Consider the following 13283-nt stretch of genomic DNA (forward strand, 5'->3'; position numbering starts at 1 on the left):
GCTTTGAGGAGGGGGTTGGGGTGTGCGGGCCCCTCCTCCTCCAGGCAAAAGCAGGGGGCAGGCAGGTGGACCGTGCTGGAAAAGGAGAGAATGTGTACCTTTACCTGATCAGGGTGGCTGTGAGCTCTCAGGCCCCCCAAATTGCTGATGGAGCAGCCCCTGTTCCCCTGGCTCGGGTCCCTTGGTCTGGACTCCGAATGTCGCCTCCTGGGACCTCCATTCCAGACAACCCAGCAACCAGTCTTTGGAGAAGTGAGAGGGAAGGGAGGGGCTGGGACCAAGGGGAGGGGGCAGGCCCCACCCTTTCACTTTCTCATGCTAGTGTCCCAGTGTGTACGTCCGGCCTTCTGGGCGGTTCCTCCTGGCCAGGCAGCCTTTGTGGCATGTGTGGCTGATGGAGACTGGGCAGAAGGGATCTGGCAGCATCTCCTCCTGAGGGTGTGAGGAATGAGTCCTGTGGAGGGCAGCACATGAGCCCTCTGCCTCCATGTGGGCCCCAGTCCCCTCCTGCTGTCAGGCTAGGTGGGCCTTCGAGAGAGAGAGGAGACTGCGTTCATTATGTGCACTCTTCTGTGTTATGTGAGAGCGAGGGGTCGGCAGCAGCAAGTGGCCTGCGTGCGCGAGGTGCGGGCGTGGTGCGGGTACAGGATGAAGGCGTCAGTACAGGGCGCGGGTGTGTGTGTGGGGTGCGGGGGCGGGCGGGGGCGGGCGCGCGTGTGAGTGCAGGTGCAGGTGCAGGTGCGTTGCGGGTGCGGGGCAAGGGTGTGTGTGCAGGGCGCGTGTGCAGATGCAGGGCGCCGGTGCCCTGCGGGTGCGGGTGCAGGAGCAGCGTGTGCAGGGCGCAGGGAAGGCGCGTGCAGGGGGCGGCGGGCGGGGCGGGGCGGGCGCGGCGGCGGCGGCGGCGGTGACAGCGGCGCCCGCGCCTCCCCGCGCGTAGGTGTGCGGCGCGCTCCTGGCGAGGACGGAGCGAGCAGATCTCGCGTGCTCTCGCCGCCCGGCGCAGCCCAGCCCGGCCCCCGCCTGGCGCCGCGAGCCGAGGTGTCTCCCGCGCCCGCGCCCGTGTCGCCGCCGTGCCCGCGAGCGGGAGCCGGAGTCGCCGCCGCCCGAGCGCAGCCGAGCGCACGCCGAGCCCGTCCGCCGCCGCCATGGCCACCACGGTGACCTGCACCCGCTTCACCGACGAGTACCAGCTCTACGAGGATATTGGCAAGTAAGAGCAGCGGCGCGCGCGGGCTGGGCCGGGGACCCCAGAGGGCCGGGACCTCCGGGACCCTCCGCGCCGCCGGCTCCGGGCGCACTGCGGCCCCGCGCGCCGCCGGTTTCTCTGGGCTCCGGGCCCAAGCGCACGGCCCCGCGCGGCCCCGACCCGCGAGCCCCCGGCCCCGGGCCCGGCTGCCGGACCTCAGCGCACGCGGCCCTCCCTAGCTCTGCCCAGCGCGGCTGCCGGGCCGGGGCTCCGGGCTCGCGACTTGGCGCGGCGGGGGCGGCAGCAGGTGTCCTCGGAGCGCCCGGCAGACGTGACGCATTTGGCGGCGGGGAGGTCAGAGAGGAGGGGCGCGCGGGGGTGGCCGCCGGGCCTGGAGCGCCGGGAGGGGTCGGCTGCGGCCTCAGAGGGTCGTCCCCGACGCGGGCGCGCTGTCTCCGTCCCCACCCCCACCCGAGCGGCAGGCGGCGGGGGTGGCGGGACCTGCTTGCGCCTGCTCCTGCGCGTGGCCCCATCCGCGCTGGGGGTGCCGGCGTGGGAGAGCCTCTGCTGTAGGTCCCCTGGGGAATCTGGGTTCTGGAGGATTTTCCCCCAGATTCTTCTGGAAACAGGAATTTGGAGGTGTGGGGAGGACGAGGTCAGGGAGCCTGGATCAGGTCATGGGGATAGGGGGGAGAGACTAAGAGCCTGACTGGGTTGCAAATTTCAGGGTCATCGAGGTGGGTGGGGGCTGGATTTTGGACTGTTGGCGGGGGCGCCCTAAAGGGGAAGGGGCTTTGAAGGTTTGTTTGAAGTGGGACCTCACGGGGAACAGGTGCCGTGGCTCCCGTTCTTTCCTTGGCAGTATGAGCAGTGTGGGGCGAAGGTCTGGTTCGTGGTCCCCGGACCCGGCTGTGCCCCTGGGGTCAGAGATGGGGAGCGCCTCAGGGGCCTCCTGAATGGCCTGGGGTCTCCCGTCTGAGAATCAAGGTGGCTGCACCTGGCATCCCTAGGGCTAGCTTCAGAACTCCTGAATCTCCAGCCTGACTGGGCCAGAGCCCCATCCTCCTCCGTCCTCCCCCATCCTCCTCCGTCCCTTCAGTGCAGGCGGTGGGGGCGCTGGTGGTGCTGGCGAGATTTCCTCTTACACATCCAGCAACAGATCCTTTTTTTCCTTTACTAAATAAGTGTCTGGTGAAACCTTGTGGTGGGTGAGGGACGCTGATCATTGATAATTGTGGAGTGCGGAGCTGGAGGAGTGTGGGGGTGTGTTCATTCCCCACTTCTCCCTGCACGTGTGGAGAGGATTCGGGTAGGGGGTAGGGATGTGGAGCCCAGCCCTGTGCAAGAAGCCCATGCTGGATGGGTGGGGTGGGGGGCCAGGCTGGCTGGGGGACCCTTCCTTGGATGGATCTGGAGAGCACCCCAGGGCTGAGACCTCGAGGGAGGGGACGGGCCCAGCCCCCTTCATGCGGATCCCTGAGTGGGTGGCTGGCTCCCCGGTCTTCACCCCTCAGATGCACCGATCTACCCCCGTCTGTTCTCTTGGCCTCCAGAGGTGTCCTGGCCACTGGAGGGGCAGGTGGGTGGCAGTTAATGTGCCTGGTTCTCTGAGGAAGAGAGCAACAGTGGGAAGTCAGTTTTTCGTCAGGGGCCTTCTTGTTGTCTTCTCTGCTTGTGCTCAGAAGCACAGAGGCCCTCACAGCAGGTGTCCCTGGTCTTCTCCAAAGAAGCCACTTTCAAGACCTCCCCATGTGCCCCCAGTGTCCTCAGCCTGCAGCTCCCTCTGGCTGTTCCTTCTTCCCTTTGCTGCGAGCCTCCCTGCGTCCAGCGGCAGTGTCCGGGTGGCCAGCTCCCCGCTGAGCCTCCGATTCCAGCGCAGCTGGATGTCCTGGCCAGTGCCAGCCACACTGGGGAATGGAGGTCTTTGGGGCTGCCTGGGGAAGGTTGAGAGAGGTGGCTCCAGAGGTGGAGACCAGGTGGGGCTAAGACTGCTGGGCTTCTCTGTCAAGCCAGAGAATGAGCTGCTGCTGGAAGGGAGCGAGTGTGGCCTCCTGCGCGAAAGTACTGGGAGCCATGCATTGCGAGGTGAGGAGTGGAGCCTGGCATCGAGGGGAGCCCCATGACCTGGGACAAGAGGAGATGCCCAAGCCAGGAGCAGGCAGCTCAGCCCAGTGCACCTTTGTGGAGTCCTGCTAGGCGCCGCGTCCCTGGAGACGCCAAGGGCCTACCACTGCCCTGCTGTGGCGGCTCTTGGGTAGGGAAGGGTCCGATTCCTCGGGGATGCAGCCGTGCCATAGAGGTGGGCCAGGGAGCTGGGAGGGCAGAGCAGGACACCTAAGGGGGATGTCTGAGGCCAGGGCTCAGTTGTGGGCACTCAGCCCGTTTGCAGCGCTGGGGTCCCTTGGTTGATATGTTGGCTGGTTGTTGACAGTGCCTGTCCGGGGCACAGTTGGTGTTGCTTCCTGGCCCCAGGTGGACATGTCCAAGTTTATTTAAAGCTGCAGCCACTGGCACCCAGTCAGGTGGTGCTGAGCTCCCTGCCCAAAGGAAGGGCTTGGCCTCAGGCCCACAGCTGCTCATGTGTGACGAGGCCACTGGCCTTTCCCCTCCCTTGCCCCATCCTTTTCTGCTGTCTCTGCTCCCGAATCTTCCTCAGAGGCCTGGGCAGCATGGTCAGCCAGCCAAGAGGGGCCGCTTTCTGGAGCCCTGCCCTGCCCAGCTCTGTAGGGAGTGTGTGCCCTTCCCTGCTCAGCCTGGCAGGGCTCACAGACACTAGCCCGGTGGCCCATGTGGGAGCAGTTACAGAGCAAGGCAAGGAAGCCCTCAGCCCGGCATGGCCCAGCCAACAGTGCAGTTTTAATTTTTTTTATATTGGATAAACTTTAAAAATCCAGAAAAATCCCAGGTATAATAAAATGAACACAGTATCTCTTCTACACAGAATAGAAAATGGTTAATCTTTTGTCATTTTGGCTTTAAGTCCTTTTGTAAAAAAATTATAAGAAGTATTACAAAGAAATATTAAATAACCCATTTTCTTCCAACTACTGCTTTTGTATTTTTCCTCCCAGGCTCTTTTGGGTACATTTACACATGGATATAAGTATCCATAACTAATATATAGGATTCTTTTTTGTGGGTGTTTTTCTTAACTTTATGTAAAAAGCCTGGAACTTGTACTTTTCACTCAACAGTCTTGTTGACACCTGTGCTCCTCGATGTGTTTGATCGCAGGCTGCTGCGTGGCGACCTGTAGTGTGAACACTGTCCTGCCTGCCCCCATCCCAATGGAAATCTAGGTTGTCTCCTGTGTTCCATTGTCACCCAGCACACCGTGGCCAACACCGTCACGGCCCGGGCCCTGAGTGCGTCTGGGGCGCAAGTGTGAGAGTTTCTTTAGGGTATGTCCCTGGCAGTGGGGCTGCCGAGGAGGGTCTGCGTGTCTTCTGTCTTTGCAGGTGCTGCCACTCTCCCTGCTGTGTCCACTTGCACAGCAGCGTTGGGGCCGCCCCTTTCCCTGGGTGCTGCCATTCCTCGGGTTGGCAGGTTGTCAGTGTTGATGGGTGGTCAGTGTCGACCGTTTGTTGGGTAGGAAGAGGTCTCACATTTTGTATTCAGCCTTGTGAATCTTCCATTTTTGGGGAGTTGTCTCTTTTCAAACATGGAGATCTCCCTAGAAGAAAGCATCTCCCACGAGGTTTTGGATATCATTTCAGGGGTTCATGGGCCTCTCCTTTTTTGGGGGAGATGGCAGCTAGGGCTGGGCCATGTTGTAACAACACCTAATGTGTACATTACCTTAAATGTTTGATTTTATTTGATTCCAATTGTCCAGAAAGGCCCTTCTCCCCAGCCCCATTTTACAGACAAAGAACCGAAGTTCAGGAAAGGTTGGCAACTTGCCCAAGCCCAGGCAGCAAGAATGGCCCCTGAGCTCCAGTCCAGGGCATCTCCCACCCCTCCTATCTCTCCCAGTAAACCTCAGATAGGCCCAAAACTGACCTTGATATGTCCTTGACTCCATCCAGTGATACCCCAGTCGCCAGCAAGCAGGCTATATCCTGGGGCGTGTGTGGCCTGACCGCTGGCGGGGGCATCACTGTCAGCTGGTGGATGCCTTCTGCCGCGAGGCACACTGTGAACCAGCGAATGGCCTGCTAGGTAGTTAATAGATAAACTTAGGAAATTCAGAGCGAATCAATTTTTGAGTCTCCAAGCTCTGAGCTGGTTGCCAGGGAAGAGAGGAATGGAGGAGGAGGGATCATCGTATTTGCTTTCTCTCTCCCCAGAGCACACCAGGCACTCCCTGCCTTGGGGGCCTTGGCCAAGCTGCCTCTCTTCCCCTGACCCCTCACAGCTCACTCCCTTGGGCTGCTCAGCAGGCTGTCCCAGACGCCCCCTGCCCTGGCTCTCCTTTTGCCTCCCCACTGCTCCCTGCCCCTCCCCCCAACTTGTCTTCTCCCTGGCACTTTGCCCCATCTGATGTGCTGGACAGTTTACCCACAGAGAGGCGGAGGTCCGGCCCCCTGCCCACGGTTGTGTCCCCAGTGCCTGGCCCAAGGTGGGGAAGGGGTGAGTTGGGTGGGCCTCTGCCTTCCGGCCTGGCTCCCAGGAGGCCAGCAAGAGTCCTCCTGGTCTTGATTCCTTAATGTAGGGTAGTTTAAAAAGAAGTCGCACATGCTGAGATTGCTGGCAAGATGTGCATTAAGGTGATGCTAGTTTAGTTACTATTTAATGGTATTTTTATACCATAACCTACTTTGCTGAGAGCTAAGAATATATCTGCATGCTTGCTACCAGGACTCTTTTCTTTTCTGGTAACAGTTGCTAGCGCTTAAATGGTGATTATTATATTAACGTGCTAGATCTGTGAAGTAGGTACTGTAATCATCCCAAGTTTACAGGAGAGGTAGCTGAAGCACAGAGAAGCCCCATTCCCCAGTTAAGGTCACACAGGGTCAGGATTTGAATCCACATTCTGCTCTTCTCAGAAGCTCATTACCCTACTCTATTCTGTGCTTTAAAAATGCTGTAACTCCACTGGCTGACTCATGGCCAGCTTGTGGTCTACTCTGACCTGAGGCTTTTGGGCACCTGTCCTAGGCCGGCTGCTCACCATGATGTATTTGTGCTTTTCCAAACCAAGGGCACTACCTCTAGGTTCCCCTTTGTGAAGATGTTATTTCCTTTCGTCATCAAAGACAACCAACACTCTGACTCCATATGACACCAGCAAGACTAGAAATTTTTATTTTATTAATTAAATTACCAGGGCAATATGATCTTGTAAAACACACACAGACACACACACACACACACACCAAGTAATACAGAAGTACGTGCAGTAAAATGTGACTCGTTTACACTCAAGTTCCCTCACTCTCCAGAGGTACCTGGCCTCTTAATTTTAATGTCAGTATGAGGATATGTGTGTGTGTGTACATATATACACATCTACATATATAGCAGATATATATGATTTCAAAACACAGATGGAATCACCATATATGTGATTCTGCAATCTGTTTGCCCAACACTTTCATGACGACCCCCTGTGTCAGTAAGTCTTTTCTTCAGCTAAGTGCCTTCCAATTCTTAGCAGAGAAATGTGTGCATACGCGTTGGCCACATTTTTTAAACCAAAAATTGGGACCCATCCTCTAGCAAGTGTGATGGGGTATAATAGGATGCTATATTTGAAATCAGGGCCTGAAAGGTTATTAGGAGGGCCCAACTGTTGTGAAGGAAAGCTGTGTTCTCAGCACGACCAGCTGCAGGGGCTGGGCCTGTGGAGATGGGTGCAAGTAGACTCCTGCCGAGGTCAAAGGCCACAGGACTAAGGAAGTCTCAGGTCTCACTTGAAAGAACTGAAGGACCTATTGCCATCTTTCCATCCCCCTTTTCTAGGAATCCCCAAGAGCAGAGGGGAGAGATATGCAATGTTTAGGTTTTATATCTTCTACTTAAAAATTCTAACAGGGATGTTTCCCTCATTTTTGCTCCATTGGCCTTTAAAGAGTCTATATTGAACCACCCTAGAATGTAACAGTAATTTACTAGAAGAGACCAGGTGGAGATAAGTGTGCAATGTCTGTCCCTGGGAAGACCACTCCCATTTCCCTGTGTTCCGTGATGCCACCTCCCTCGTCCAGGCAAGAGATGTGGCCTTTCTGGAGATTTTAAATGTATTTTCAAAAAATTTAATTCTCTCTCTCTTCCCCCACAAAAATGGAATCTGATTTGATTATTTTTAAAGCATCTTTTACAGCTGCAAGTCACTTTGTTAGTGTAGAAACATAAAAATGCATTATGTATCAACTTGGTTTTTAAAAAATTATCATATTGGCATATTACACAGAAATGTATATTTTATTCATAGAAAAACTTGAATTTATTTAAAATGAAAACATCCTTTTATGTTAGAGAAAGGTGGTGTTGCTAGCTGCCAAACTTTTGGGTGGCTTTTGTCTCCTGGGTTAGAGGGTCACTTGTTGAGGGCTCAGTTCCTGGTGGACATAGTTCTTTTTGTATTGACATAATTATCCAAAAATAACTTAAGTTATGATTCTTTGTTAAGTCAGACAGAAGCTTTTGTTGAATTCTAGAACAGATTGGCAACAACCAGGCAAAGACGTAAGAAGATTTTATGGGAGGAATCATAATGGCACACTTGTACAGGGTGGAATTTGGGACCCACAGTCCTTGTTTCCTCACTTTGTGAGCAGCAAGAGAAGCCTGGAGGGCAGGAGCTGCTGTCGCCCTTACAATGAAGTACAGCAGGTGTTATGCCTTTTGCTGTAATGCCCTCTGGGTGTCAAGCACATCTCAGTGAGTGCCATTTCCAGCAAGGAGCTGAGGGGCCCTGATTCTGTCACCTAACACACCCTGAATTCAAGTGCTGAGAACAGTGCCTGGCACACAGTAGGTGCTCCACAGTGACTCAGCAATGGTCGGGTCACTCAGGCCTTGCACCTGGGACTGCTTCCCAGAGCAGTGGCACACCCACCCTGTAAAACATGAGGGCCTTATAAGAGGTATTGGGTGGCTCTGCAGGTAGGTCTTGGGGGTATTCTGATGTCCAGTCTGGGTAAACAGTCTTGTCACCTGGTGAAATGCAGTAGCACGGCTGTCAGCACTTATATGTCTGTCATGGAGCTTGACTCCAAGAGGCTTGCAGCCTTCAGCTCATTTCTTAATGAAGTTGTTCACATGACTTCTTGTTTGTTGAGGTGCTGTCTGATTCTCAGCGTCTGTGAGTTTGATCCAGGCCATTAGTTAGGGGCTTTCTGGGCAAAGAGTATGAGTCTGGTTAGGAGCAGGCCCTCCCAAAGAAGATGACCATGTGGCGGTTCTCAGCCCTGACTACACATGGGAAGCCCCTGAGGAGTGTTCAGTCCCCATCGCATTTAGCCAGACACTAGGGAAATGGGGTATCAGCATTTTTTAAAAGCTCTCAGGTGATTTCAATGGGCACTGCATACCTAGACTCTGCAGAGGAGTCTGCACCTGAGGCCAGACACTTGCCTAAGCCCACACTCCTTCATATAACCCTTGGTTCTTTCAGAGCCCACCTAAGCTTGAATTTGAAGTTTACCTTCATTTTCTCTACATTCACAATGACATTACTACCCCACCACCCACCCCATCCAAGTTGTCGAGAGCACCATTGTCCAGAAGAGATAAAATGTGATACAAAGTTGAGCCATATGTGTGATTAAAAATTTTGTAGTACTTAACGAAAAAAGAAACAGGTGAAAGGAACTTTAAAAATATATTTATTTAACCTTATATCCAAAATATCATTTCAGAGGCCTGGTGCAGTGACTCGTGCCTGTAATCCCAGCACTTTGGGAGGCCAAGGTGGGTGGATCGCTTGAGCCCAGGAGTTAGAGACCGTGGGCAACATGGCAAAACCCCATCTGTACAAAAATAAAAAAATCATTTCAACATGTAATCAAAACAAAAATTATTAAGCTATTTTGCGTTCCTTTTTGTAGTATGTCTTGAAATCTGGTGTGTTACCCCTACGGCACATCTCAGTTTGGACCAGGTTCTTACGACTACATGGTGACAGTGACCACAATATTGGACAACACAGGGCCACAGCTTCAAAATCACCACGTTGTTTTTTTTTTCATTTTTCCTGGTTTCTTTTAAGGATAATAGTTACCATCATAGTTGTCTTAGGCTGTTCCTGATTTCTTTTGCTCTCCTGAAGGCTTATTCATTTATTCAGCAAGTCTGGTTGCCTGTACTTACCATGTGCCATGGGTGCTTGGGAAATAGTAGTGAACAAAGCAGTCAAGGATGCCTGCCCTTGGGGAGCTTATATACTGCTGGATAGAGGCAGGCAATAAACATAAATACTAAACAAATTATATGATAGGGTAGAAGGTGATTAATACCTCTGGGAATAATTAAGAAGACTCAGGAGTGCCCGTTAGGAGGAAGGTTACTATTATAAAAAGGATGGTAAAACCAAGAAAAAAGAAGACTCCAATTGCTAAAATCAGGAATGACACAGGAGACCTTACTGCCAACCTTACAGAAAAAAAATTATAAGGAAATAACTGTGAATAATTATGTGCCCTCAAGTTAGATAACCTGGATGAAATGGACAAATACTTAGAAACACACAAACTACTGAAACTGACTCAAGAAGAAATAGAAAATCTGAATAGACCTATAACAAGTAGAGATTGGCTTAGTTAACTTAAAATTTTCCCACAAAGGAAAGCTCAGGCTCAGATAATTTCACTGGTAAATCCTACCAAACATTTAAAGAAGAATTAATACCAGTCTTTTACAAGCTCTCCCAAAAAGTAGAAGAGGAGGAAATTCTTTCCAATTCATTCTGTGAAGCCAGCAATACCCTAATACCAAAACCAAAGATATCACAAAACTACAGACTATTATCACTTATGAATGCAGATGAAACATCCTCAACAAAACACTAGCAAAATAAATCTAGCAACATATAAAAAGGATTATTTATACATTATGAACAAGTAGGATGTATCCCAAGAATTAAAGGTTCATTCAGCATACAAAAATCAATCTATATAATACACCATGTTGATAGAACAAACATAGAAACTATATGAACCATTTCAATAGATGCAGAAAAAGCATTTAACAAAAACCAATACTATTTCATGATAAAAACTCAACAAACGACAAGTGGAAAGGAACTTCCTTAACTTGATAAAATACATTTGTGAAAAATCCACAGCCAACCTCATATTTAATGGTGGAAAACTGAATGTATCTGCTCTTTCCATTTCTAGGCAACGTGGTATAGGAGATTCTAGCCAGGGCAATTAGGCAAGAAAAAGAGATAGAAGTCTTCCAGATTGGAAATAAATAGTTATAGCTACCTGTCTTTTCAGATTGCATGCTTTCATATACAGAAAATCCTAAGGAATCCATTTAAAAAACTATTAGAAGTAAAAAATGAATTTAGCAAAGTGGCAAGATATAAGACCAATATACAAAAATCCATTGTATTTCAATGGACTAGAAGTTTAAAATAACAAAATTAGGAAAAGCAATTTACAATAGCATCTAAAAAATAAAATACTTAATACTAAATTTAATAAAAGAAGTACAAGACTTGTACATTGAAAACCACAAACCACTGTTGAGAGAAATTAAAGAAGACCTAAATTAATGGAAAGACATCCCATGTTCATGGATTGGAAGATTTAATATTGTTAAATAGTAGTATACTCCAAATTGACCTACATTTTTGCTATGAAAATTCCAGCTGCGTTTTTTGCAAAAATTGACAACCTGGCCCTAAAATTCACACAGGAATGCAAGAGACCCAAAATAGCTAAAATGATCTTGAAAAAGAACAACAAAGTCGGAGCACTCACGGGTTCTGATTTCAAAACTACACAGTTACAGCAATCAAGACAGGGTGGTATTGACATAAGGATAAATACATAGATCAGTGAAATAGGATTGAGAGTGTAGAATAAATCCATACATCTATGTTCAGTTGATTTTTTACAAGGGTGCCAAGACAATTCCAGTGGAGAAGAATAATGGTCCATTCAACAAATGGACAATTGAGTATCCACATGCAGAAGAATGAAGTTGGAGCTGTACTTCACACCATATACAAAAATTATTTCAAAATAAATAATAGATCTAAATGTAGGAGCTAAAATCACATAATTCTTAGAAGAAGACATAAGAGTAAATCTTTGCAACTTTGTATCAGGCAACGGTTTTTTAGATATGACACCACAAGCATAAACAACAAAAGAAAAATAGTTTTGCTGTTGGGCTTCATTAACAGTGAAAACTTTTGTATTCAAAGGACACCATTGAGAAAGTGGAATAGAATAGTCCATAGAATGGGAGAAAATATTTGCAAACCATGTGTCTGGTAAGGAATTTGTATTCAGAATACTTTAAGAACTTTTACTACCTAACAGTAAGAAGAAACAACCTAATTAAAAAATGGGCAAAGGACTTAGATATTTCTCTAAAATAGGTAACAAATGGCCCACAGCACATGAAAAGATTTTGGCATCATTATGGAAATGCAATTCAAAACCATCATGAGATGCCATTTCAGTCTTACTAGGATGGCTATTGTCAAAAAGACAGATAATAGCAAGTGTTGGTGAGGGTGTGAAGTTGGAATGCTCATTCATTGCTGGTGAGGATGTAAAATGGTACAGCTACTATGAAAAATACTTTGGTGGGTCCTCAAAATGTTCTATTCTTTGGTGTATGCCCAAGAGATATGAAAACGTATGTCCACACAAAAACTGGTTCATAGCAGCATTATCCGTAATAGCCAAAAAGTAGAAACAGCCCAGATGTCCACCAGCTGATGAATGGATGTGGAAAATGTGTTATATCCATACAGTGGAATATTATTCATGCATAAAAAGGAATGAAATACTAATAAGCACTGACACATGCTAAAATGTGGATGAACCTTAAAAGCATCATGCTCAGTGCAAGAAGCCAGTCACAAAGGCCATGTGTTGTTTAATTCCCTTTTTATGAAATGTCCAGAAAAGGCAAACCTGTAGGACAGAAACTGGAGCGAGAATGGATGGAAAGAGGATGGGCGGTGACTGCTAATGGGTAGAAGTTTGGTTCTGAAGTGATGAAAATGTTATAAACTTAGATTGTGGTAATGGATATACAACTCTTAATATATTTAAAACCACTGAATTATATACTCTAAATGGGTGAATTGTTTGGTATATGAATTAAATCTCAATAAAGATGTCAAAGAAATAAAACCTACTCAGAAAATAAAAGCTCTCACATCTGGATCTCGATGTTCACATTGCTGAGAAGTGAGCTTAGAAATTAAAGTGACTGCCAATGCCCAGCTCATGGTTGGCGGCCTCCCCTAATCTTCAGGACCCCAGCAGAAATGTGGCTTTGGCCAGGCCACCTTCTTTGAACCAGCCTCTGCTGCGAAGTGTCTTCGCAAACAAAAAACTGTGAGAAGAAGCCTTGTCACTGGAGCATCTGACTGGTGCTGGATGACAGCATCTCTAAACTTAGCCAGCCCTCTGGGCCTGTGCCTGATGTGAGCTCAGGCCAGAGGCACTGGGGAGGGCCAGGCTCCTACTGGCCCAGGAAGATCCAGAAACCTGTGAGCCCTCACATGAGCTGGGCCTGGGGCAGGTTCTGACCTGGAGTTCAGGGACACATGACACATTGGGTGACCCTTTCCAGAGACCAGCACAGGGGAAGATGCCATCTGCACCACCTTACTTTCAGGGCTGTGTGACTGAGGGTTCCACCACGGTGACTAGGAACCCAGTACTTGCCCTGGCTTCCAAACTTTGCCCCCATAGCCTCACCCCACGTCTGGGCCTCACCTCACATTCTGGGACTCTATTTTGCTTGTTTCCTGAGTGGCCCTTGGGACTATCCTATCAGAAACTCCAGGCCAGGCCTTTGTAGCAAGACTGGGGCTGTAGCCTCCCATTACTGCAGTGTGAGGTGGGCCTCAGTGGTCCCCTCCACCTGTGCCCTCTTTCCTTCCTCAGAGAAAGCCTGGGCCCCTCAAGTCCTTGTCAGGGCCTCATAGCAGCAGGACGACTTCCATTGCAGT

The 13283-nt window shown here is 49.8% G+C and overlaps 2 protein-coding genes across 10 annotated transcripts in view; one reads left to right on the plus strand and one right to left on the minus strand.

Moving 5' to 3' along the window:
* Positions 1-13283, minus strand: part of OGDH (oxoglutarate dehydrogenase) — a 481925-nt gene that overhangs the window by 382442 nt on the left and 86200 nt on the right. The gene's annotated exons all lie outside the window — the stretch shown is intronic.
* Positions 973-13283, plus strand: part of CAMK2B (calcium/calmodulin dependent protein kinase II beta) — a 108125-nt gene continuing 95814 nt past the window's right edge. For 4 of the 9 annotated variants that reach the window (XM_024249751.2, XM_024249753.2, XM_063726011.1 and 1 more), the window contains exon 1: positions 973-1210. In XM_024249751.2, coding sequence (XP_024105519.1) covers positions 1146-1210 — 65 coding nt within the window. In that variant the 5' untranslated portion in view covers positions 973-1145. The remainder of the gene's footprint in view (positions 1211-13283) is intronic. The other 5 variants (XM_024249746.2, XM_063726010.1, XM_063726012.1 and 2 more) reach the window with 2 other exon arrangements.

The sequence above is a fragment of the Pongo abelii genome, chromosome 6 (genome assembly GCF_028885655.2).
Source record: "Pongo abelii isolate AG06213 chromosome 6, NHGRI_mPonAbe1-v2.0_pri, whole genome shotgun sequence".
NCBI classification, from domain to species: domain Eukaryota; kingdom Metazoa; phylum Chordata; class Mammalia; order Primates; family Hominidae; genus Pongo; species Pongo abelii.